The sequence below is a fragment of the Lepidothrix coronata genome, unplaced genomic scaffold (genome assembly GCF_001604755.1).
Source record: "Lepidothrix coronata isolate B3197 unplaced genomic scaffold, Lepidothrix_coronata-1.0 Scaffold278, whole genome shotgun sequence".
Taxonomy (NCBI): domain Eukaryota; kingdom Metazoa; phylum Chordata; class Aves; order Passeriformes; family Pipridae; genus Lepidothrix; species Lepidothrix coronata.
Genome location: NW_016690458.1, coordinates 195,361 through 221,968, shown reverse-complemented (window position 1 = coordinate 221,968; position 26,608 = coordinate 195,361). Strand labels below are relative to the sequence as shown.

The following is a 26,608-nucleotide window of genomic DNA, read 5'->3' as shown; positions in this document are numbered from 1 at the left end:
AGCCAGGGGTGCTGTCAAGGTGGGGATCAAGGTGGTGGGTTGCTCATTTCAGGGTGAACTGGGAAACCTGACAAACCACGTAGGTTGGAGGCTATCGCTGCACTAGCCAGTGCAGGGCTTCTCACACTGGATTTCAGCATGTTATCCCAGCATATCCCAGCTGGCTGTCTCTGGTGCTTTTTGAGCTCGGTTTTTGCTGGGTTGATGAGACAGCTCTTTCTTATCAGTTGGATGGAGGCTATTTGGAGTGTTGCTGAGATCACAGTGGATTATAGGAATGCAGGTTTTGAAGCCAGGTTTTTGGTCAGATAGTTCACATGCCTTCTGTATTCACAACAGGTTTGCTTAGCTGAAACAGATGTCTTGGCCTTTGCTGGGTTCACATAAGCTACAGTGAGATCTCAGTACACTGGCCTGGTACATTTTGTAACAGAGAATTTTGTGGTCACCCTTGTGATGCAGGAGGCTGCTTTCAGCCTGACCCTCACTGGATCTGCAGTGGAAATCCTTGTGAGAGATGTGCACGTGTAACATGCGGAATGGGTCTCACTGAGGCTGCCCTGCTCTAGGGACACAAAAGGCAAATGCCTCCCATTCAACTGATCTACTTGATCTCTAGAAAAACGTAATGTGCTGTGGTGCAAAGATGAAAGGAGAGCCCTAGATTCCTGTAGTGAGCTGCCTAAGGGGTAAGAGTATTGCAGATTTCATTGTATTGGTGTCTGAGCTTTGAGGCTTTTTTTAAATCCATCTTGCCGTTCTTTTGGGGCTGACTTTACAGGATTGGAGCAACTGCCTGCTTGCAACCGGGTAAAGTTTTGTAAACCAGGGAGCAGGGTTTCTTTTAGAGCCACAGAGGAAGAGTTATTAGCATTGCTGAGGTACTGTGGGAAAGACTGTTACATGGAATTTAATGGAATTACTTCTGTAATTAAAGATAACAAAGCATGAACTGCTGTAGGATTCTGACTTTTGGCCCATGAGGGTGGGTTGTTTTTTTCCCTTGGCATTGCCATTTAATAAATATTCATCTTCATGAACCCTTTCTTTGAAGTCATAAAAGAACATGTCGTATCTATATTTCCTGACAGGTAAATGCTTCAGTAAGAATACTGCTTGTTGCCATTTACCTCTAGAGAAGAAAGCTTTTCAGTTTGGCCCTGCTGTTTTAGCAGCATGGTTTTGGCTGTTTGAATTAAACAGCGTTGGGATGTGCGTGGAGGGAGATCTTCCAGCCTGCACAGAAATACTGGGGTTGCTGAAGTCCTGGTAACTGGGTGGGAGGACTGGGAATGGTACTGAGTGTGTTTGTTCAGCAGGAAACCTGCTGGTCTGGCTGGCCATTTTAATTTGATTAATACAAAATGTAAAGGATTTGTGTGCTTTATTGTGATTACAATGAAGACTCTTAATTTTGTTATTGAATCTTGCGTTTTTTGAGTATAAGTTTGTTGTGTTTAGTTAATTCAGATTAATTCAGGCTTTAATTTGCCTTTGCATGAACACTAGTTTCCGTGTTTTTTAGAAGCTTTAAGTTAGGAATGAGTGAAAGCTTTGACACTTCATCAGCCTGCCCTGGAGTTGCTGATGGGCTCTTTGTGTCTGAGCTCAGCTGTGGCTTTGCAGCACAGGGTCTACTGGTTTTGGCAGGGCATCCAAACCTCCTGCTGTAGTGCAGTGCAGAGCCTTCCATGTCCTCTGAACTGGGTCTATGTGCCCTATTCTGGTTTACTCTCTTCTTAACTGGCTTAAATAAGCCCACGAATAAGCATCCTCTCTGTAGGTACCTGTGACCACAGGACAAGCCCCTATCCCCCAGCAGGTTGTCCTGCTCTTGTCTTTTCCTGGATGAGTGTTGTGGTAGTTCACTTGGTAGTAAATGAGCTGGTGTAGCAAACGCCCCTATTAGCTCTCTAAAATCAGTGGAGATAAGTGCAGGTGGGAGAGGTTGTCAGCAAGCCTGGTATCTGCCACGCACTCCTGTCATCCCTGCTCCTCTGAACATGCTGCTGGAGCTGTTGGTGAGCTTGCCAGGGCAGTTCCCTTGGGATGAAGTGGTTTAGGGGTGAAAGACTGACTGGCTTTAAGTGAAGCCAGGAGTCTGTTGTGCCTTCAGTACCAGTGTTTGACTCTATGTAGATAAAGCCTGGTCCATGGGAAACGCCTTCAGACACACCAGAGTCTTCTAATGGAAACTAATCAGAAGTTCAAAGGAAAGGAGTGTTTCCTCCTTCCCTGTGGTCTCCTTTCCCAGTGTTTCCATTCCTGTTGTACTACCCAAAAGGCTTTCTCGGTGGATGATGCAATTAGGAGGAGATGCTTGCAAGCTTTCAGCAAATAAATACGTCAGAATTTGAAGTGCTCCATTTAGGCTCCCTCAGTCCTTCCCAGGTGGAGCGCAATTATTTGTGCCTTGTTGTGACATGTATATGCTCGTGTTTCTTTGAAAAGTCCTCTGGGCAGATTCAAATAGTTCATGAAGTGCCTCTTATTTGTAATAAAAATAAATTCCACATCTCAGGGCAGGCGCTGAGATGTGGTGATAGCTGGATTCACAGAGGGTTTCTGAGTTCTGCTGTCATTACTTACACGTTTGGTGTTAGTTCCTGCCTTTGCCAAGATGCACAGGAAGGCCTTTCCCTTGTAGGAAAGACAGCTTTAATGAGCAAGCAATTTCTTGTGCTTTTTAATAGCTCAATCATGAGTGTCTACTGCAGCAAGCTGTCTGTTTGATGGGTTTTATACTTTTCATGAGGAAGAGTAGTCTTCTGCTTTGGATAGTTTCTTAAAGCAGTCAGTTCTTGGAGTAGCAGGAAAGTATTAACTAAAGCAGCAGCCATGAGGTCCATCTGGCTCATGCATCTGGAACAACACACTTTAGGTCAAGAGAAAATTTTTTTGCACTTCATCTTTGTCTCATGGGAGAATGGAAATACCATTATTTGGGATATATTCTCTCATCCTAATTACTGTTCTGAGGGTTTGAGGTTAGTGCTGTAAGGATTAAGTCCTTTATATTTCTAGTTGAGTGTTGCCCAGTGAATTCCAGTGTTGCTGATGTCGACCATCTTCCAGCTACTCTCCAAAGCGTTTTCCTTTGTGTGTTGTCAGCTGCCATTTTTTTGGTTATGTAATGCACACAACCAAAAGAGATTTGGAAATGAGAGTGCTGAAGATCCAGATTGTTTGCTTGCAGTGAAGCATGGGAGAGGGAAAAGACTCCATGTTCCCTAGGGGAGTGTTGGTATGGTTTATGTAGCAGCTCAAGGAGACATGGCCTCCCACTACTACATGCTTCAGGCAAAAAGAAGGGACTTGGGCTGGATAATATCAGCTTTAGAAAAATTCCCCCTGAAAAAAATACCCTGGAAGGCAAAAGAACTGGAGATGCTGAAATAATGTTTTTCAGGCTCTTTTGTCTCTCTGGACTTAAGGTCTTGTATGAAATTCCACTGAAGGCTTTATGCTGCAGAGTGCTGGGGAACTTCTGAAATAGGGAAGTTTGAATAAAATGATTCGTTGGCACCTTCATCAACCACCAGAGGCAAATAGAAGGCTGGTTCTACACAGGGGGTGTATTTTCTTACCCCTCTTGTATTGTGCTTGTGCCTAGCTCCCTGATCCAAGCTCTTGCTGCACTTTGCCTTCTTCAGTGGCCACTACTCTGACATGGGATGAAGGTGATGGGGAGCTCCCTGTGCTCCCCAGACTTGCTGTGTGTTCCTGTCTCAGCCTGAAGCACAGCAGTCCTGGGCCCCTCTAAACCGACCTTTTTCTTAGCTGCAGGGTTTGCACCAAAAAACCAGGGTTTCTACCAAAAGCAAACAAGCCAAGCAGGAAGGGTCCCCCCCAGACCTGTGCTGGGCTCACTGGTATGTGTGTGACTTTGCAGCTGTGGGATGCTGCCATAAGGCACTTGGCTTTGACAGATGGGGCTGATTCCTACCTGGGCAAACAAGGTTGCTGCTTTTTGGCTGGAAACCTGTTACAGAGGCAGAAAAGACTTAATGTTGTGGGATTTTGTGTCATCGTGGACATCACGAACTGGTTGCCCAGGGCCAGGTGCTCTGTAGCAGGGATAACCTATTTGTTCTGTAGGTCTGGTTTTTCTGTTTGCTTTTGCTCGTGCTTCTGGGGAAAAAATAAACAAAGAGGCTTACTGTCTTCATCAACAGTGATACCAAGAAAAGCCCTGCACAATACTGCCTGATGAACTGAGACTGAGCTCAGCAAATCCCCTTCGACCACATGGAGTTCAGCTGTCTTGGGTTTTTGACTGTGAAGCAGTGCAATGTATTGTGCATGAGTTTTCAAGTGTAGGAGTAGCCAGTGCTCAGGTTAGAAGGATGAATTGGTGTAAAATATTTTCAGTAACAAAGTCAAGTCAGATAAAGTTATCATAAGAGATTTTACAGCTGAATAATTACATACAGTCCCAGGGGATGCAGTGGGTGAGCTGTGCTGTGTAGTCTTGCCTGGAAAGAAAGGTGCTGAGTCTTCCTTGTAAGTGCTTAAACAGTGACTCAAGGTCTGCTTTGTTGTAAAACTGCAAATGCCATATTTGGTCCTCTTCTGGTCCAGCACCTGTTTCCTCCTTGTGTCCATGGTAGTTCTTTGATGGTCCTTTGATAGCTACAAGTATCCAGCTGTGTATCAGCCACGCCGTTTAGCTTTTCTTTGCTCCCCAGCTCCAGTAGTTACGTTTGGGAGGTTTTTTATTAGACTTTCCAAGCACCTAAGATAAGATGAGAGGAGAAGCTCCAAGTGTTTTCTGAATTCTTGATCATTACCAGTCAACATCAAGTGAAGCAAAGAGGGATGAAAGGGCTGTGGCTGAGGTGCAGAGCCTGGAGTGCAGCCGGCATGAGGAGTGTTTAATGTAGGCCTGAGGACAGATGCTAAGCATGTTGTAATTTGGAGATACATTTTTGTAGCAGTTTATACCCTTGTAATACCATGAATAGTCTGGCTGGGATATGGCTGAGTTGTATTTAATCAGCACAGTAAAATGAGTGTGAAGAAAGTAGGGTTGTGGCAGTTGGGTTGGTGCTGCCCTTGGGCTCTCATCTGCAGTCCTGAGTAAGTGCACAAATGGTAGAAGAGTTGCAGTTTTGGTTTGGAAACTCCTTAGAGAGCTTGCCCTGAAACAAGCTACTTTAATTTTCATTAAATTAGTTTTAAAATCACTGAAAATGAGGGTGAAAAGCAATTGCCATGCTCCTTTCTGTACAGTGGGTTTAGAAGCTGCTTAGGAAATGCCTGGTGAGTAGACTGACAATCCAGTCTACATTCACTATGGCTATAATGTGAAATTAGTCTAAAACAGAGGTTTGAGGTTCTGGAGACTGAAGACTCTTCCAGAGCAGAAGTCTGTTTTGGGATGGCAACAAGCACAAAAGATAAGAAAGGCAGTGATGATCTGGAGGTGAAGCTATGCACTGCCATTCTTTTTTTCTTCTGGCCTTGGGTCCCATGACCAAGGTCGAGTTCACTCAAGCAAGAGAAAACCATCTGCTCTTACTTAGCAAGCTGAATTAGCTCAGTGCGGGATTTGGGGAGCTCTGCTGTCCTTGTGTGACGAGTGCTGGGGATGGGAAAGAGTGAGACAGGGCCATGGAGGGGATCCCCTCCTTCCAGCAGCAGCACATCATTGAATCCTACACTCTGATTTTAGTGTGGCGTGATCTTATCATCCCATTCCCTCTCCCATTCTCCATCAGGCCAGCTTTGGGTGCTGTGCTGCGGGGGGGACTTTGGCCTTGAATTCCAAACCACGCTGCAAGAGGGAGGCTGGCAGAGAGGTGCTGTGGGCAGAGCTTCCTTTAGTAGGGATGCTTCTTTGGGTTGATCTTGTTCTTGAAACAGGGAGGGCTAGATGAGTCAGGCAGAGAGGGCCATGTCAGTGACTTCAGCCTCTCTGACTCCCCATAACTCTTCCCCAGCGAGGCAGCCTCCCGGGGCGCGATGGCAGCACAGCAGCAGCCACCCAGCGCTGCCTCTGAACGGCTGAGCACTTGTGTGCTTAAACCTCATTTGGCCATGGAGGGATGAAATCACTCACTTTTGTCTCTGTTTGGATAAGGAAAGCTGCTGCTGAGCTGTGAGAGCTGTTTGTGAGGGGAAAGCCTTTTGGTAGCCCAGTGTGTGGTGCAAGGTGTGCTCGCTGTGAGGTGCTTGCTTCACCTTGGGCTGCTTTGTCCACCCCGCTGTCTCTGGAGCAGGAAGCACAGACTGCAGGTGGAAAAGGGTGAACAGCATGGTGATCACCAAATGGCTCAGTGAAACAACTCAGACTTCAGCTCAAAATGTGAAAATGAGCATCTTCCCGTGTTTTGATGTGCTTGTCCCTGCCTGGCCTGGGTGCTTAGGGAGGTGAGCTGAGCTTGGAACATGTTGATTTTGGGCTGCAGCAGAGGCTCTTTGGGGAAGAGCACAGTTTCCTATTCCAGAGCGTCTCCTGATACAACGTACATCTTGTACTCTGGGTGTGAAATAAAATAGCCACTGCAGCTGCTATGAGGGCTCTGTTACCCTGGTCCTGGCAGCGCATGTGGCGCCTGCCCAAAGCAGAGCTGGGCCCCCAGGAATGGCACGGGCAGCCCTTGGCTCAGGCGGAGGAGGGCACGCAGTTCATTCTTATTGTCCTGCTCAAGCCACTGCTATTCACAGCAGTAGCCATTTCTTCAAGCAAATGTGTGGGGGTGGTCAGAGAACAAACAGATTTGTCATGGAGCTGCCAGCGGTGCTGCTGTCTTGCCCTTCATGTCCCAGCTGGACCTGGGTTAAACCCAGAGGTTTCATGGACTGCAGAGATTTGAGGGACTTTACATGAATTGAGAGTATTCCCCTGAAATTACCATTTGGGGTCTGTTTCCTGCAGTAGGAACTTGTACTGCTTTGCCCATAGTCCTGTAGCTGTAAAGCCTCCTAATGGTGTGGCTTTTTGCCCTGGGCAAGGCAAATGCCGTCTGTGAGCATAAACAGCTTGAACAGCGAGATGTGTCCATGCTGGAGCTTGGACTGCTCCATGTGTCCTCTGGAAAGCACAGCCTGTCGTCAGGGCAGGCAGTTTGTGGGCCCATGGGCAGAGAGCAATGTCTGACTGAGAACTGGGTGCTCTTGGGGGGTGTTCAGCCAGCCCCTCCTTGTCACAGCAGAGCTGTCTGTGCTGCTCGAGGTGCGGGAGAGTATCGGGCTTCATCTTTCAACTTCACACCTGCTAAGCTGTGACAGCAGATGAGAAGGGGAATGAACAGCTGGGAGATGCAATCCTCATTTTTACTGTGCTTCAGGCAAGAATTGATCCATGAATTTTTTTATTTTTTAGGTTCAAACCTGTTGGTGACTAAACCTTTTTGGCAGTTTGGTGGCCGCTGGGCCCAGCCTCTTGTCCCTTGCACAGCTCCTGCCAAGGTCCTGCTGGTCCTGACCTTGGCTGCAGCTCTATGCACTCAGCAGTGCCAAAAATAAACAAGGGAGAAGGTCCAAGCTGTGGCAGTCCCCTGGAAGGGAGATGTTGCTACAGGGCGCTGCTCTCTTGGAATCTTGCCTGCCCTTCGATGTGGTCCTGTATTCCCCCTGGGAAGGTGGAGCCTTGACCCCTCTGCCTTTCATCTGGTGGGTGCCTCGGGAGGTGCTTTGGTTATGTAACATGTTTCCAGCTGGAAACCCATCTTAGTTTGGGCATCTGGAAACTGGGAATATGCAGTTACCTGTGAAACTCAGTACATATGTGCCCAGGAACAGTCATGGTAACTCTGAGCGTGGGGTTATGATGGGTTCTTTATGACTGGCAGCATAAAAATAAAGTTAAGGAGACTTGTCTGCCCTGCCACAGAGCTGGTGTTTACTCCTGAGTCTGCTAAAAGAGGGCTGTCTGTTGTCATGTTAGAGCCTTGAGATCTGTCTCTCTGCTGAAGAGTAGCTGATAGGAACAGAGGTGGCATGGAAGTTATTTGGTCATGACAGTAGCAACTCAGAAGGAATGCATACCTCCACCAAGAACAGATCAGACTTTTTTTTCCCTCCTTTTAAACAAAGACAAAAATCAAAAGGAAATGTGCAGGGAAAGGAAGGATGATGGAGTGAGAGAGGTTGACCAAAAAGGGGAAGCTGTATCCAAACAAGAAGACCAAAAAACTTATATATTTCAATAGATTAAAATCAAAATAAGGCATGCCAGAGTAAGATTTTTGGAGAGTGAATTTGCCAGCTATGATTAACTTTCAAATGCATCAGAAGTCTTTTGGAAACTGGCAGCAGAAGAGATCGAGGTGTGAAAGGCACAGAAGATAAAGCCATCGCAAAAAAATCTAAACCATGTTTTGGCCAACTTGACTCCCGTGGAGGAGCTTTGTAAACTACAATCTTGCTACAGAAGAGCTGTCTGAGAAGTTCTTGCATTGAGCTTCAGCAGAAATAGCTTTAGAGCAAACAGAGGACCTGATAAGAAACTGAAAGGACCAGATAGCGCTTAGTCAAGAGTGCCATAGGATCTTAAAACTGAAATTGCTGAGATACTTTCATGTGTATCCTGCTGTTAAAGTGCCCTTGGTATCACAGAAAGTGGTGGTGCCAAATGCAGTGGCATTTTTAAAAGTGGGGAATCTTGAGGAAATCGGGGAAGTGACAACAGGTGACTCAGTGTCTGTCCGGGTACAGTGCTAGGGAAGGGCTGTGGAGGGGATTCAGGGCTCCATGGACTGTTGGGTCTGACTCCTGTGTCCAGGCCTCTGCAATGAAGAACAAGGTCACTAAAGGCATCGCCAGGCACAGCTGCTTGGAGCAGAGTTAGCAGTAATGTAAAGGCAAGCCCTGCCTCACAGACCTGCTGGAGGTTGGTGAGCAGGGCCAGTAGGCTTCATGTATCTTTGTTTTCAAACAAAGGTTCTCTGCCAAAGGCTTTTAAGAGACAAAGTTGCCGTGAGCATGGAGGCAAAGTCTTGTTCTGGACTGAGAGCTGGTGAAAGCATAGACTGCAAAGGGTAGGGCTTCCTGGTCATTTTTAAGCCTGGATAAGAATCAGCAGTGAGGCCCAAGAGACTGGTGCTGGGACTGGTTTGCATCCTGTGGGTGCCCTCAGGCATCCAGGGGTGCAGTGAACTTCCCAGGTTTGCAGAGGATCCTCAGCTTCTGCCTGTGGCTGGATACCTCACTGAAGGTGAGGAAATCCAGAAGGGCCTCACAGAACCAAGCAAGTGGACCAATGTGTAACAGGTAAGCTTCAGTGTCGGAAAATGTGTTGAAGCCACAGAGGAAAAATGATCTGTACTGGGCCTGTTTGATGCTCAACCTGGAACTAGTGGTTACAGCTCAGCAAGGAGCTCAGAGTCGTCATTGATGGTTCTCTGAAATCATCAGTTCTGTCTCCGGTGTTGGTCAAAGAAGCCAGTCAATTTTGGGAGTTAATAACAAAGCAGAGAGTCAAAGCATTTTGACCCTCTCTAACGCCTTGTTCATGTCTTGGAGGCTGAGTGCAGTTCTGATTTCTGCATCATGAGAAGGACAGTGGGGTTGGAGAGACTGCAGTGAAGACAATTAAAATTACTAAGGGACAGAGCAGCTGCCTTATGAGGAGAGAGCATAAAAGTTGTGACTCCTTGGTTTGCAAAAGTCTGACATAGCATATGATCAAGGTATGCAAAGTCACGAAGGTGATAGAATCTTAGAATGGTTTAGGTTGGAAGGGACCTTAAAGATCATCTTGTTCCAAACCCTTGCCATGAGCAGGGACACCTTCCACTAGACTAGGTTGCTCAGAGCTCTATCCAGCTTGGCCTTAAACATTTCCAAGACAGGGGCAGCCACAGCTTCTCTGGGCAACTTGTGCCAGGGCCTCACCACCCTCACAGGCAAAGAACTTCCTCCTAAAATCTAATCTAAACCTACTCTCTTTCAGTTTGAATCCATTCCTCCTTGTCCTGTCACTATATCTCTTGTAAAACGTCCCTCTCCATCTTTCTTGTAAATCTCCTTCAGGTACAGGAAGGCCACAATTATGTCACCCCAAAGCCTTCTCCTCTCCGGGCTGAACAAACCCAACTCTCTCAGCCTTTCCTCACAGCTGCTCTATCCCTCTTATCATCCTGGTGGCCTCCTCTGGAGTCTCTCCAACAGCTCCATGTCCTTCCTGTGGTGGAAGCAGCACTGCAGGGGGAGGTCTCACCAGTGCAGAGTAGAGGTGCAGAATCCCCCTCTCTCCCTGCTGCCCACACTGCTGGCCAGGGCATGTCCAGCCTCTCACCCACCAGCACCCCCAAGTCCTCCCCAGGGCTGCTCTCAGTCAGTTCATCCCCCAGCCTGGATTGGTACCAGGGCTGACCCAGGTGCAGCCCCAGCACTTTGTTAAACCTCATGAGATTCCCATGGGCAACTTGTTGAACTTGTCCATGTCCCTCTGGGTGGCCCTGTCCTTCAGATGTGTGACCTACACCCTCAGCTTGGTGTCATCTGCAAATTTGCTGAGGGTGCACTTGATCCCTTCATCTGTGTCATTAATGAAGATATTAAACAACACTGGTCCCAGTACAGACCCCTGAGGGACACCACTGGTCGATGATGCCCACTGGGACTCTGAGCCATTGACCACAACCCTCTGGATGTGACCGTCCAACCACTTTCTTATCCAACAGTCTACCCATCAAATCCATCACTCTCCAATTTGGAGAGAAAAGGATGTTGTGGGGGTCTGTGTCCAAGGCTTTACGGAAGTCCAGATAAATGACATCTGTAATTTAGTGACAGTGACCCTTCCCTTGCCCACTGCTGGAGTTACCCCCTCATAGAAGGCCACTGGGTTGGTCAGGCAGGACTCACCCTTGGTGAAGCTGTGCTGGCTGTCTCAAATCATCTCCCTGTCCTCCATGTGCCTCAGCAGAGCTTCTGGGAGGCTCTGTTCATGATGTTCTGAGGTGCAAAGGTGAGGCTGACGGGGCAGTTCCCAGGGTCCTCCTTTCCACTCTTTTTAAAGATGGGTACAATGTTTCCCCTTTTTATGATTAAGTTGAATTTTTTTCTACCAGGTCTTGTGGCCCTATAATGGCATCGATGAAACCTAAAGGAGATTGGTTTAGAGCAGGTAGGGGGAAGGCCGTTTATTTTACACAATGTGTGATGAACTTCTGAATTCGTTGTTCTTGGGGCTTTTGAATGCAAAAGGCATCAGCAGGTTGAAAAAGTGTTTGGATAAACTTATGGGCAGCCAGTCTGAAACAGTTATTAGGAAGAACAGCCAGTGGTATGCCTTTAGCATCTGTAATACATGTGTGGATTCTGGAGGAATGAGGGAGAATATGGAGAAAGGGCATGACTGGGCTCACATGCTCTGCCTAGCAAACTTCTCCTCGTGTCTCCCCTGTAGACAGAATGGAGGGACAGTTGGTTTCACCAAAGATATGTGTCTTACATTTTTGAAAGTTTCCAGAAACCAACATTAAGTGGGAATGTATATAGGTGTGAAATGCTGGAGAAGAGCCAGTATGGCTTTTGTAGACCAAAACTGAGCCACGTGACTCCAGTGGTGTTTGGGAGATGTTTGCAAGGACATGGCAGGGGTGATCAAGTGGAGTGGTCTAGTGAACCTCTCTGAAAGGTTTCAGCATGGGGTATCAAGGAAGAGTGCATCCTGGGATGTGTGGGTGAATAAATAGTTAATGAAGATAAGGAGTAGATTGTCAGATTTCGCAGTGGAGGGAAGTCCTGGGGGAGCCAGGCTGGGATCTCTGCTGCTTGCAGTGTTTGTACCTGACCTAGAAATGGGGATGAAAGCAATGGCTGGGGAAGAGTGTGCGGTGTCGATGAGTGCAGTGATGTGCTCTGAGCAAACGAGGGAAGAAATTCTGAGCACTGAAATTCAGGAATGAATTGAGGGTAGCAGGTGTTTCTGGAAAGTATCAGCTGGTGCTCGGCAGCGCTGCAGGAAGGGAAGAGGAGGCTGGGAACAGCCAAGAGGGGAGCAAAGGACAGAATGAGAGTGTCACGACACCATTGTGGTCTGCTGCCACATGGGATATTGAACGTCAGGTCTTCCCATCTTGGAAGAGTCCTTACTTTAAGTGCCTGTGCAGATTTTTGCTCTTTTTTTTTTTTTATCTGTGGCAAATACTGTGTACTGGAGGCAGACAAAGACTGTCTAGGTGGACATCAGATAAAAAGTGAAGTTGAATATGGTCCAGATCTCTGCCCCAATCCATCAGCCCTGCCATTGCTGAAGGACAGGGAGAGCGCTGCCTGCTTTGCTGTCTTCCTGAATCTGCCCTTTTCTTGCTGTCTTCCTTGCCGCTGCTGAAAGTGAAAAGCTCAGTTTTGGACTGAATGCAAGCTAATAAATGCTTGGGGTTTTGGTGAAAGAAAACAAAAGCAACTTGTTATGGGCACCAAATCAAAAAGTGAATTGTTCTCACCCTAGTGTTCACTGTTACCATGTATAGCAATTACTGCCATGGCAACAGATATTTTCATGATCCAGCCAAGATCTTCCAGGGCTGCAACATAACTTCTGATACTTGCTCATTGTGATGCTATTAATAACTGTGTTTCCCCCCATCGTAGCCAGGAAGTTTCTTCTTCCTCGTGTACCAAGTGCAAGGATAAGCTCATTTAAAATCAATTGTGGGGAGAAGTGACACTGCGGATTTCCTGGATTTTTTTTTTGTTCAGGAGATCCTGTCTAGTGCTGCCAGCTCTGCCGCCACCTCCTGAGCTGAGCTGTCTCTCATGTGCTATTTATAAGGAAACCCAGTCTGAATTTTTTTTATCCCTTTTCTTTTTTTTACTCCCCCCTTCCCTTAAACCAGGACAAACGGATGACACATATTCAGTGTTCCAGCTACTCACAGAAGCTTAAGTGTTGATTTCAGGCTGACTTGGTCAAGGGGAGAAGTTGGTGCAAACTGAACATTATCTGGGCCAGGCTCTGATCTGCCTGATTTCTTTAGTTATCTCCTGGTTATTTAGGCAAGATAAACCCTGTGTATTTAAAATGGCAGTTCAACTGTTCTTGGCAGCAGTTGAATTTAGCTGTGTTTGAAATCCCCAAGTGCACATCCACCTTTTCCCAGCTGTGTTAGAATCTCCTTTGAGTTGGAACTGTCAAAAATACCATTGCCAGATCTTTCGGTATCCATTAAGGAGCTGTAGAAGAGGTGAGACCTGGGCTTTTACTCAGGCTGGTGGTTCCACTTGAGCCTGAACATCTGTGAAGGAGTGCAGTCACTGGGTGAGAATCAGGGTGATGAGTCTGTCCCCAGCTCTGTTTCTGATCCTACACAACTCACAGCTGCAGTTGTCCACTTTCATCCCTCCAGAGGAAGGAGTTGTTTTGCCAGGCCAGTCTTCTCTCCTTCAGGGAGTTCGCTTTTCTTCTATAGAAGTGTAGCTATTAACTGTAAAACCCTCCCTCCCTCCCTTTCCTCACCAATTTGAAAGTCTTCTTGGCACTCTCAAAACTCGCAGCTGCTGATGTCACTGTCTTTGACATCACACTTCCCCAGATCTCCCTGACCTGCTGGATTGATAGCTTACTGTCATTAACTGAGAGAAAAAGAACATGGAATTCTTTATGCTACCAAACTCCTTGGGGAGGCTGAAGAAATGAGCATATGCCCTGCAAAAGCTTGGTCCAAGGCAAGAAGTAATTGTGATGCCCCCAAGGAGTGACTGCATCCTTCTTTCATTGCTGCTCTCCCCATTTCTCAGGAGGGTCTGTTGGCAGTGATACCTCTGGAGGTGCTACCAAGGGCCGTGTCTGCCTCGGGAGGCAGCACATGCCATGTGGGACAGTGCCAGCTCCTGCAGCCCAGCTGGTTTTTCTCCTGAACATCCCCAAGAAACAACTGAGACCCCTTTTTAAGAGCCTTTGGTGACTGAGACAGTTATTCACCAGTAACTGGCTTCTTGGTGATTCTTGAGAATCGTAGAATCATAGAATGTGCTGACTTGGAAGGGATCCATCAGGATCATCGAGTCCAACTCCTGGCCCTGTGCAGACACCCCCCTAATCACATCATGTGCCTGAGAGCATTGTCCAAACGCTACTTGACCTCAGACAAGTTTGGTGCCATGGCCACTTCCCTGGGGAGCCTGTTCCAGTGCTCAGCCACCCTGTGGGTGAAAAACTTCTTCCTGATTTCCAACCTGAACCTCCCCCAACTCAGCTTCGTTTGTTTCCTTGAGTCCTGTCACTGGTCATGAGAAGGAAGAGTTCAGTACTTGCCCCTCTGCCTCTGCTCATGAGCATGTTGAAGAGTGCGATGGTCTCCCCTGGTTAATCCCAGCTTTATTTACACTGCAAAGGCTCTCCCCCGTCATATAAATAAAGCTGGGATTAACCACGGGAGACCATTTTTGGCTTTAACTTTGCTCAATGCAAGAATGCAGAGATGTTCAGTTTTAAAAAGGCTGTGAGTGCATTTTAAGACAAGGTTAAGCACCTCAGTCTTTGTTTCTCATTAAATCAAGCCAGATCTTGTTAATGACAAAGCACTGGAACTGTACATAACTAGTGCTTTTGTTTACTTGGAGTTCGAAGGTGTTACTATAGTCACTGCTAATCTTGCAGACACAATCGTGTAGCAGACAAAGCAGAGGTTGAAATATAGCTCACGGGATGTGATTCCTACCCACACCGTGACGTTTTGGAGACAGTCAGGAAAAAGAATGTCAGTTTGGGGCAACACTTACACACGCCTTTCCTTTAGGAGGAAGGTTTTTTCACGGTTTATTACATAGGAATAAAAAACAATGGAAAAAATCAAACATGGGCTGTGTTTTTCATCCCAAACTGCAAATTCATTCCTGGGTAGGTGAGCTTTCCAGAGCTGGAGCTGTGCAGGGAGCAGGGGCCCATGAGCTGCCCTGGGGAGGCTCCAGGCTGCGGGAGGGACCGATGCTGTGGGTCCAGTTTCTTGGCTTTGCAAAATCCTGACAGTTGTGTCCAATGTGCTTGTTGTTCAGCAATTCCTGTAGGCAAAACAAATGTAAGAATCTCTTTTCCATGAGAAATTAATTTTTCTTGCTTATTGTTTTATAAAAGGTTTATGAACTCTGTGGCTGAGGTTTTCGGCTATTTACTTACCGCCTGTGTTTCTTTGCCAGAGGAAATTGGTGTGCTTTGGGCTGGAGAAAATGAAGACACTGAGGCAGCTCCTCTGCAGAGTCCTGTCAGGATGAGCTTCCTGATCACAGCTTGCAGCACAAGGGAGAGTTGTTTGTTTGCCGACTCTGTTATTCCTGTTGCTTTTGACTTGCTGCCAAATTCCTCTGCCATCCTGGCATTGTAGTGGTTAACTTGAGTCACGCTTAACAAGCTTGGACAGCTAATACTTTCAAGAGCTTCACTGCATTTGTTCTTAGTTTTTCCAGCAGAGACAGCTGCAGCCGGGCTGATTTGCTGAAGAACGAAACAGCCTAAAAAAGTTGTGATGAAACACTGTTATATTTGTTTTGTGCTTTCAGTCCACAGTGTTTTGTGGACTCTGCTAGACGAGAAATAACCTGGTCCCTTGCTGTCGATGGCTGTGTTGTGCACGAATTTTCAAGGGACTCTGTGTTTTAGCTCATAAATGACTGGCAGCCCTTTAAATGAAGAGAGACAGAGGACCATTATTTTGTTAATGTCAGACGTTTAGGAATGTAGCTGCTTCAGATATGTAGCTTTGCAGAGTGGTACTTGAAAGCACTAGGCTCTGTGCTCTGGCTGTTTGTAGGGCACCCACAGCTGGCACCTGGGGTGACACGGGCCGGCTGTGTGTGGCCTGGCTGTGCAGGTGCTCCACCCTGTAATTACAGCCTCAGTCTCCTCCTGTTCCTTGCCACTGCTGGCTCCTGTGCCGCCTTTGGAAAAGCTAAAGCTGTGATGTTTTTTTTTATTGTCTGGTGGAATTAGTTTAGACCAGAGGTGGGTGTCTTGAGAGGTCCTTCAAGTCCCCGTCCCTGCATGCTCTCACTGTGCTGGCTGTTTTGTCCTGAGGTCCTGATTGATGGGTTTCCCTTTGCTGGTTTTGGAAGTTCCTTTTCTGTTCCTGTCTTCCCAGCCTTCACTCCTTGATGCTGTTCAGAAACTCTGTAAATGTTTTCTCCTGGTTGCTCAGTGTTCCCTTGTGCAGCAAACAAACATCCCTGTGCCTGGTGTCAGTGAGCCTCTGGGACCCGGCTGTTCAATTTGCTCTGTCCTGGCTGCTATAGGCTGTCTCTTCCCTTCAGTGAAGATGGGACAAAAATGGTTATTCTTTTCCCCTAATGTATGGGGAAACTCCTCTGCACTGCAGTGTGGTTGGGGCTGTGCAATGCCTGGCACCACGTCACTGTGCCCAGGAGGATCCGTGCACAGAAATGATGAACATCACTTTCTGCAGTCATGTTCCTTGCACAGTGTGAGTGATGTGGGCTGCTGCCAGGGTACTGGAGCAGTTGCTGGTTTTACGTGGTGCTGCAGCTTTTCTAGAACAGCTTCTGATTGCGGAGCCTGCTGTTCTCAGGCTGCTCTCCTCGGTATCAACTGTCTGAGGCAGCAGCTGCAGGGCCCCTGACTGCAAGGGCTTCGTGGCAATGCTGGGAGGAATCCCTGAAAACATCAGCGGTGATACAGCAGGCCAGGGAGAGTAAAGCTCAGTCCTGAAGCAGCCGGGCAGCAAGCTAGATAAGACCTTTGTCAGTAATTCCTAGAATGACAGAGAGGGCAGCGGGTGCTGCTGTGTCCTTGAAATAGCAGGGATATCATCTGTGTGACATTACTTGCTTTGGCACAGGGACAGCACTTGATGTATGCTGCTTCTCCAGGGCTCTGGGCTTTTGCCCTTTATGCTTTGGGCGGGTGTATCTTCCCCACCTCGTTCCTGCAGCTCTGTCAGCATGATGCTCTTGGCCCCGCATGCAGCCTTGTCAGTGTTGGGAAATGTCATCCTGCCTAGGTCTGGTTTACTTCTGTTCAGCAGCTGGCAAGAGGTGTGGGGGTCTTAGAGCTCTGTGGAGCCGTGTTCAGCTCTCTGGTCACTGACTGGGGTTTCAATCAGCAGGTAGCGTTAGTGGGTGCTGGGGCTCATCGAGACTCATGCAGGGTTCCATCCCCATCCCTTCCTCTTGTTTGTATCCATCCCCCTGATAAAAACAGGAACTGCCCAGGGCATTCATGCTAGAAGGCTCTTAGGCGCTTTGATTGCCATCGTGGGCAGATCCTGTGTGACTCGGTGCCTGCGCACACTTTGAGATGGATGAAGCCCAGGTCGGTTCCAACTGGAATCATTTGTCTTAGCTTGGTGTGTCCCAAGAAGTCATGAAGAGAAAGCAGATCTATGACTTTGGGTACCTCCCTGCAGAGATGTGCACTCCTGGAAGGGTCTGGCGATGACCTGGCATGAGTCCTGCTGCCCCCTTGGGTGGGACCCCATAGAGGGGGATGACTGTGGTGATGCCCATCGAGCTGTGCTTACAGAGTGTCTCTGCTAATCCTCCCTGAAACCAGGGCCATTGCCTTGGAGGTGATGGGAAGGCATCAGGCTGCTGCCCTGGGGCTGAGCCCAGCATGCCTGGGGCAGCACCAGGGATGGAAGGGAGGCAGGATGCATCCCAGCCGTGGTTGTCAGTTGTTGCTGTACTGGCAGGTTGTCCCTTAATGCCTTCACGTAAGCGACTCTGAAGTATTTCCTCTCTAGGTTATTGCTAAAATTGAAATTTTCCCATGGAAATCCTGTCTGTTGGGGACAAACTCTGGTTATGAGCATGCTGAGGTGGGATGCAGTCACTGTCAAAGTGCGGTGGTGCTGGTATCAGTCCCAATCCCACGTGTGCTGGGATTGATGCTGTGGTGGGATTGATGCAGCCCGAGGCTGTGCAGGCGGGAGGGCCAGCACCGAGCTGTGCCAGGCTCAGCTCCCCCCAGAGCACCCCCTGTCCCCTGAGCAGGGACCATCCGGGTGGCACCAAGCCTCCCCCACAGCTGCCTCCCCTGCAACAGCTGGGATTTGGATGGGGCTGTGGATCCGTGCAGATCGTTTTTGAAGGAGAGAGAGGGGATGAAAACTGCCAGTTTTTTTTTTTCTTTTGCAACTCATTCTCAAATGCTCAGCCCTTAAAAGGAAAAACGACTCAGCTGAAGCCTCCACTGAGCTTAGGAGGTGCCACTGCGTCTGGGGCAAAGCAGAGCTTTGGGGAGGCTGTTTAAGGATTGGGGGTTTGGGCTTGTGCTCTCACGTGCAAAATGAAATCTCCAGCCATGGTGGCAGGAATGACCCAGGGTGTGCCGTGGCAGCAGCTCGCAGGCCGGGTTATCCAGGCAGGCCCCGCAGCCCAGGGAAGCTGGCTCACTTCTCTGCTGTGGTCTGGGGCTCCAGCTCTGCGAGTGATTGTGCTCCCCAGTCCTGTAAGACCCCTGGGCTGGCTGGGACAGAGAGGCTGGAGAGGCCACCTGCCAGAGCTGTGTCCTGGGCCAGCCTGGGGACCCTGGCAAAGAACAGCAGGAAGCACCTGTAACCTTTTTGACACTGAATGCTTTTTGACATGTCTTTTGCCTTCTACCCAGGCTGCAGTGGCCACAGCTGATCTCTATTCATAACAGAGTCCAAGTTGCTCACCCTCAACCACAGTTTGGGGACAGAGAGAAGCGAGAGGCCTGTGGCCTCCACGGGGGCAGCAGGTCCTTTCCCCAGACGCAGCAGCCAGCCCTGTGCGCCTCTGACAGAGGAGCTGCTGTAGGAGCCTGCACTTCTCTGGCTGTCAGGTGCAGTCAGAGCTGAGACCCATCTGCGTGGCTGAGATTTTTTTAATGGGAGTGGATTTTACTGTTCCTTCTGCCCTCAGGTGCAGTTTCCTTTAGCGTTGGTTTGAGTAGTCCCTGGGTGCCTGTGACTGTGTCTCCAGTACCAGGACTCCTCCTGCTCAGAGTGCCCATCCAGCAGGTGCTTTATGCTCTGTCCCAAAGCCGTGAAAACAGGGGTGTTTCCTGCCCCTTGCTCTTCCCTCTGTTGCAGAACCCCCAGTCCTATGGTGTGGGGAATGAGGGATGGGATGGGGGCAAGCAGCGCTTCAAGTCCCTCTGTCTTCCCCTCCCCAGGAAATCCTCTCTGTGTGACTCCAGGGCTGGGCTGGGAGTGATTTCAGGACCAGGTCAGTCCAACCCTGGTGGGCAGCACTCAGCATGGAGTGGATGATGGAGAAACGTGAAGGTTGGCGTGGTGGGAGTTTCTGTGCTTCCCTCCCTTCTCCCTGCTGACATATGGGATCTAAGATGCCTGTGCATCCATCTCACCCAAGGTTCAGGTACTGGTCTTTGGCTGTAGGTGTCTGTCCTCCCTTAGAGAGATTTTCCCCTCTGTTCCCCCTCTCTCTTCTTATAGAGACACCAGGAAATCTCATCTGTGTCCTGGAAGTCCTTGTTTCTTACATCTTTCTCTCCAAGACAGGATTTCGGAGGAATCTGCTGTTAATTTTGGTGCTGCCCCAACCTGCTGCCATGGAATGAGCTGCCCCTTTGCTGTCTGTTCTGCTCTGAAGCCAGGGTGAATTGAGGGGCTAACAGCAGCAGCATGGGAGCCAGCAGTGCTGCCACCTGGGCTAGGGGAAAGTTTGGGAATGGCCAGGAAAGAGGCGAGAGCCAACAGAGTCCAAGCAACCACAAGACCACCAAGTTTCTCATCTGACATCTGTCTTTGAAAATATCACCTAGCAGAAGGCTTGGGGCTCTGCTGGTGTTTGTATTTCATTTTGGTTTTTGTTTTTTTTTTTTAATTAAAAACACCAAAGCAATGAGATGCTTTGTGTGATAGGACCTTTTCCAGGTTCTCTCGTACCCCTAACCCACCCAAGCCGTGGTGCTGTTCTCTCTCCTCTCTGCAATGTGTTGCCAGGCTGGGCTCTGCTTTCAGAGGCCTGCCCCTGTTCTGCTCTTGCTGGAGCTAAGCATATGTGTTCAGGCTTTGAGCAATCACAGCCATTTGTTCTGTATTTTCACAGTCTGGTCTGTCTCCTGCAAAGCAGAGGCTGGTTTGTTTGCATAGCACTTATTTTCAGAAGCAGGAGAGTTTTAGGAACAGGCTGACATTATTTTAGTTCCTCTGTAATTTTTGTTAGAAGGAGGCGTGTGTATTAAAAGAAGTTCATATATATATATATGTATGTATGTATGGGGGAGACGGTTGTTTTGGATACTTTTTTTGTCCTAAGATGTAAATTACAGCTTTTCTGGACTTGGCTGTGAGAAGGCAGTGAATAAAGCCTGGATTGACTGAGTCAGCTGGTGGTGGAGGGTCACTGTAAGGAACTGGTGCTAAAGACCTTCTTGGGGGCTCTGCAGCTTCAGGATACAGATGAGTTTTACGGCTTTGATATGCAAATGGCAGTGACTCAAGCCATCTGGAGGTTGCACTTTGGTGCTCAGTGTCTGCACTGAGAAGTTTTTCTAAGAGGTGGCTTTACCTGTTGTGCAGAAGGTGAAGGGGCAAGCGTGATCCTCTTAAAAAAAATCTGTAGTGATGTTTGAGGGTTTGAACACAGCCCAGGCTGCTCTTCAGCCAGCCAGGAGCCTGGACTTGCAGAGGATCAGCAATGTCAGCAGCTGCGGTGCCTCTGGGATGGTACCCACTCCCCATTCCTGAACTGGTTTGCCTTGTTCTGCTGCTGGGGCCTCCCTTTAGAGCACCCGGGATTGTGAACGTGGCTCCATTCTCCACGAGGCTCCTTCTGCTCTTTTCAGGGGCCCCTTGTCCTGCTCTGTTAGCAACACTCGAAGCAGGCTCCGAACTCCTCCTCTCTGTAGGGCAGATTATTCCAGATGCCCATCCCCATCACTCTGCCTGTTCTCTGCAGGGAGTAGCCCTGGACCCTACACATCCCCCCTACCTTCAGCCACTGTCACACCGTGGCTGGGAGTTGTACTTCGCTCTCCATGTGTGATGGCCAAACTCCTCCTCCTCCTCCTCAAGGAGGACCTGTTAACAAGGCACTTAGTCTCTGCAGTGGCACATCCTCAGTTGGATGACCTCTGATGATGGGAACAATGGACATCTTTGTTTTGGGGCCAGCTTTGAGTATGCTGCAGGCCTCCTTTGAGGGCATAAGTCTTCAGAAATCCTGCTTGTTATGGAGCCATGTTTGACCAAGAAGGGCTTAGTATTGCTCCAGCTCTCTACAGGGCTCATCCCAAAGAAGGGAGGTGGGGAAACGAGGTGGGATCTTGGCACGGAAGATAAATCCAGAAATTGCAAAGCATGGAAGATAAATGGGGGATCAAGTTCTAGGAGCTCTCTTTGTAGCCATGCACAGGGGTTTGCTGGCAGCCTGGTGTGAAGCTCCCTTAGGCAGAAGTTTCCTAGGGCTTTCCTTGATGCTCTATTGCCTTTGGTGTCCTTTGTCTCCTTGAGTTGGTGCTGAGCAGCATCCGCAGGTAATGAGTGGGGAGAAGGCTTCATGCAGAGGGTTGGAGGTCTCTTAGCTGACAGTTCCAGCTAAGAAAATATTTCTCTCCTATTCTTACCTTTGCATGGCCTTGCAAGCAGCTTGCAGTGTCCAGGGACTGGCTACCTGGGCTGTGTTGTCACTTGGGGCATGGTGGCAGGAAAATCAGCTCTTCTGTGGAGGAGTTGCTGTTTAACTTCTTGGGGTTTCTCAGCTCTTCCTGCAAGTGACTCTTCCCCTGTACCTGGACCCTTCCATTTCTGGTCCTACTACATTTTCTCTAGTTAAAAAAAAAAAATGATTCTTTCCTGGACCTCATACTAAACATTTACAGTCTTTGTGAGAAGATCTAATCAGGAGATGCTCACAGGAAGCCCTTTGAGGCTGAAATACCCATTTTAAAAATTATCATTATTATTTTTTATTCCTAGGCTTTGCCAAGCAGGAATGGCAGCCAGGAGGGACTCAAGCTGTTTTTGAAGGAGCAAAGCTTGCACATGTCCATCCTCCATGTCCTTGAGACTGCAGGACAGAGCGCAGCAGCCTGGCTCTTCCCTGCACTGTAGTGCAACCCTTCATAAAAAACCAGCTGCTGCTCTGCGAAGGCGAAGCCTTCGAATGGGACCAAACCTGTCTGCCCACGTGAGATGTGGTAGAGCACAAAGGGCCCTACTCTTCCTCCTGCTTTTTGCATGCCTGGTGCACCATCCCGCTCACAGCACCTCACTGCTTGGGGGCCAACACCTCCCATGGCCTTGCCACCCTCCAGAACATCAGTGTGCCCGAGGCACCTCCCTTCACAGTCGGAGGGCTCAGGCTGCTGGGGCGAGCAGCTGGAGCTGTGTCCTGGTTCCCAGCTAGGAGGTGTGGAGAGTGTTTATGCATTTGCTCAGGACACAGAGGAAGCTCCTGGAATCTGGGACAATAGAGGAGGATGCACGTTGGGAATGTGGGTTTGTTTTTGGAAGCAAGTGGGGATTTTGTTGAAATCCCTGTGCGTTGCAGCTCTGGTGGCTGTGACAGTTCCCCGGAGCCAATGCCAGCAGGCTGCCTGTCCCCACACTTGGGCCACAGAGGGAGTTTGGGCTGGGACTGCAAATGGGGCCTGAAGGGAAGTCCTGTCCTGGGGACACTGAGTCCCAGGAGCTGAGACAGACCCAGGCTCCTGCTGGTGGGAGCAGCGCTGTGGTGCCAGCAGGAGTGGGCACACACTCTGCGGCTGCTGCATCCCTCAGCACTTGGAGCTGAAAGGACAGAGAAAAGCATTATTTAAACCATTCCCAGGAAACTTCTTTAACCCCATGAAGTGGAATGGGAATTAATATTTTTTTTATGTCCAAGTTATGGCCTTATCTCTCTGCAATCCAGAGTTTATCACATCTTTCCAGAGTTCCTGATGTTATGTTTGAGGCTTGTATGGCAGCCTGGGGCTGGCCCTGCTCCAAGAATGTGCTCCTTGCTTTTCCTTTTCTTTCTTTGCATGAGTGTGATTGTACCAAACTCTTTAGTATTTCAATGTGTTCTGTGCAGATTTTTTTCCTGGTTAAACTCTACCTCAGTCATCCTCAGCCCCTCAATTAAGGGGAGCAAAGAGGTCGCCCGCCCAAGTCACCCACTTACGTGTCTTTGCACACAAAGATAAATGTAAGCTTGTTAAAACGGAAGACTATAGTTAGCAACACACACTCGGTCGTGGCCAAGTGCCATGAGAAGAATTTGTTATTTTCAATAGCTTGCACTTAACAGAAAATAGCTGACCTCTCCTCTCTGCTGAGGAGCAGCAGTGCGAGTGCAGCCATCAGTGTTCCAAAGCTTTGCTAACCCAGCTGCTGGCTAAACAGATCAAACACAGTGTGCTCTTGAACATTGAAAAGATTGGTGGCTCAACTGCCTCTCAGTCGCTCAGCTGGGTCTGAGTTTTGCATTTTTTCTTCCTTGCCAAACAAATCCTCTAGAACTGCCTCCTGTCTTACTCCCAGGCTCATCCCCATGTGCGTTTCGGTGCTGCTTCAGCGGGGATCCTGCTGCACCTGCTTTCCTCTTCCAGCCCTTCCAACACCACCTCTCCTCCTCCCAGCCCCTCCCCAGTGTGGCAGGCCGTGCCCCCCACCTTTGAGTGAAGCCCCCCCTACATTCCAGCACTGACAGCAGCCTCTCCCCGAAGCTGCCACTGGGCCATCTGGGTCTGAGTCCCCTTCTCAGTCCTCTGTGCCCCTTTTCCTGTTGTCTGCCTGTCCTCACAAACAGTTACGGTCCTCTCCAAGGTTACTGCTCCTCTTGTGTCGCCTCTGAGCTGTCCCTTGGACCCTCCTTGCCAGTCCCTTGTCCTACCTGCACTTCTTAGTTGCTCTCTCCATGGACATGCTCATCTTGCTCTGCTCCCGGTGCTGCTGGGCTCTGCTGCTGCTCTCAGTTCTCCCTTTTATGCCCTGTTTATGGATGACACCTCTCTGCAGTTGCTGATGCCCTTGGTGATGACAGTGACTTGCGATTTTGTCCCTGTGCTTATGGTTTGACACTGCAACTGCTTGGGAAGAACAGGGCTGCTTCTGTGGTTCCCAACCTGAGCCAGGGCATGGGATGCTGATATGGCTGTTCATGTTGCACCTTAAATCAAATAGAGAAACTGATGTTGTTTTGATCAGAAAATACCAAACAACAAACCAGATGTTTTCTGAACACAGGGTTTTCTAAGGATCCATTTGCAGACACGCTCTTGGCAGTGGCCTGCCATGCTCTGGTGATGGTGGGAGAGCAGCAGGAACGGGTGCCATGGGCAAAGGTGGTGTGCTCTGCTCCCAGCTGCTTCTTGGGTCAGTGTGAACTGCTGTATGGTGATAGTCTGGGCTGGATGAGCAGATCTGCCTGAAAACTGACCTATGCCACAAAAAAAGTGGCTTTCACCCGGATCAGCTTCCCCAGCCAGCCTGTCTGTGGTAGCCTGAGACTGCATGGAGGTCAGCATCACATGGTAGATGTGGCAGGGGAATTGCACCTTTTCAGAGGCAGTTCACATTTATTTTGGGTTGAATTGACATTGTCCCTAGCAATTTTGAATCCTCAGAGAGTTTGAGGAGCAGTCTGCTTTTTAGGGCTGCATGCCAGACTGCTCAGCACTGAATACACCCACGGTTTTCCTAGCAAGGAGGTGCAGTGTGCAATTAAACACACCCCCGGACTTGCCTGGTGATAGGAGACGTTCTGACCTTCCTCAGAAAGCCAGGGCAGAGCCAAAGGCTGGTCTGCCCTGCCAGGAGCCTGTCCCATGACCATGCTAGCAGGGCTGGGCACTGGAGCCCATGCTGCCATTTTGGGCGTTGCAGTGCTGCCACCATCACCTCTGATCCTTCCAAGGATCCCAGAGGGAGGCAGTGGGATCTCCCTTCTCCTGCTTCTCCTGTGGTAATGGTTTCTGCTGTCATGCCCTTGCTGGGAAGCAGCTGGAGGTTGTGCCAGAGTGAGCTCCTGGAGGCCTTGGACCTGTCCTCTTCGTATGGCTTTTATTAATGACAAAAGTACCTTGGGCCTCCTTCCTGCGACCTCCACAGACACAGGGTGGGGGGCCGTGATCTGGGGGGTGTGAGCAGAGTTGGGAGGCGTGTGTAGTTTTTATCTTGGTTTTCAGTTTCATGCTGAGCATACTGGGGACAGGGTCACTTTGGTGGTAGCATCTCTCCTTTGCAGGAGACCTTGTTGGGGTTTGAACCCCCTTCTGTTTATCTGGACGATCCGAAATGGTTTTGGCTTTGCTGAGCTCCTTTGCTTTCACTGGGGCCAGTGCTTTCACTTTGGGGTTGGTGCATCAAAACCATCACACTGATCTGCCTGAAAAGCAGTCCTACAGCACTGGAAAACCAGTCCTACAGCACTGCCTGCCTTGCTCTCACTGAGCCCTGGGCTGGGCCGGTATGGGTGCTGCTGAAGGGATCCTGAGGTTCAAGGGGCTCTTTGGGGCTGCAGAAGGATTGTGGATCAACAGCAGTGCCTGTCCATTGGGTCACCTTACACCCTACTGTGGGCTCTGTCCTGTCAGCCAGGGGAGAGGGGGAAGAGCCTGCAGTGGAGATGGTCTCATCCACCAGTCACTCCTCACATTTATCTTTTGGACAGGCAATTGTGGGCTTCGAGCAGGGTCTGTGAGACCCTGCAGGCAGGCACTCACATGGGGCAGGCTGCCCACACTGTTGGGAAACAGGGCTTTGGTCTCCTGAGGTGGAGCGTGCAGCTCCCAAAAGGAGCAGATCCTGCTCTGCAGATCCTTGCTCCTCTTGAAAGCAAGTTCTTGTGCTAATCTCCCAGGCACCAGCACTCTTGTGACTGTGCCAGCTCTTGATGTGAGTTATCCCAGCATCAGCAGACGTGCTTGCCTGCCCTTGGGCTTGTTGGGTCCAGGCTGGTGGAGGTGACCTCCCGTTCCCTGTGCCAAAGAGCTGCTCTTTTGTCTCAGCCCCATCTCAAACCCTTCCCCTGGCTTCTCCTGAACTCGTTGGATTGCTGAACGGCCCCGAGCAATGCTTTGATCTGCAGTCAGGCTGCCTGGCCCAGTGGCAGCAGCTCTGTAGGACTCCCAGACAACCCGTTTGCCTTGAGCCTCTGGCCCAGACTAACGCGGCTCTTGTGTTCCTGCAGCTCGGACTGGGTGGAGATCATCGAGCCCCGCTCCCAGGAGCGGATGTATGTCAACCTGACCACCGGGGAGTGCGGCTGGGAGCCCCCCCCCAACCTGAAGGTGCGCCAGTCGGACCAGAAGCAGTGGTGGGAGCTCTTCGACCAGAACAACAACCGCTTCTACTACTACAATGCCATCACGCAGCAGACCGTGTGGCACCGGCCCCAGGGCTGCGACATCGTGCCCCTGGCACAGCTCCAGGCCATGAAGCGCAGCTCCCAGCCCGGCCGGCAGCACCGCGGCAGCACCGGCAGCGACGGCCGGAGCACCCCCGTCCACGTGGCCCTCCTGCAGGAGATGGAGAAGGGCAAGTGGGACTGTGTGGGGGAGAAGAGGAAAGACCCTTCTGGCAGGTAAGGAGAGCGTCAGCCTTCTCTGTTTATATCTGAAGAGTGGCTTGAGCTGCCAGGCAGGCCCTGTCAGGCAGGGTGGGAGGCTGTGCTGCAGCGCTGGGGCAAAGTGCTGGCAGGCCCCCGATCACTGCTGCGTGCCCTCCTCCTCCCAGGATACAGCTGTCTGCTTTCACCACTGTGGTACTGCTTGAATATCCCTGGC

At 49.6% G+C, this 26,608-nt stretch overlaps 1 protein-coding gene across 3 annotated transcripts in view; it reads left to right on the top strand.

Annotated features, from left to right (window-relative positions):
- LOC108508009 (rho GTPase-activating protein 39-like) overlaps positions 1-26,608 on the top strand; it is a 55,911-nt gene that overhangs the window by 1,579 nt on the left and 27,724 nt on the right. The window contains exons 1-2 of one of the 3 annotated variants that reach the window (XM_017836478.1): positions 19,205-19,251; positions 26,014-26,406. In XM_017836478.1, the coding sequence (XP_017691967.1) occupies positions 19,208-19,251; positions 26,014-26,406 (437 nt within the window). In that variant the 5' untranslated portion in view covers positions 19,205-19,207. Of the gene's footprint in view, positions 1-19,204; positions 19,252-22,016; positions 22,037-26,013; positions 26,407-26,608 lie in introns of those variants that run through there. The other 2 variants (XM_017836480.1, XM_017836479.1) reach the window with 2 other exon arrangements.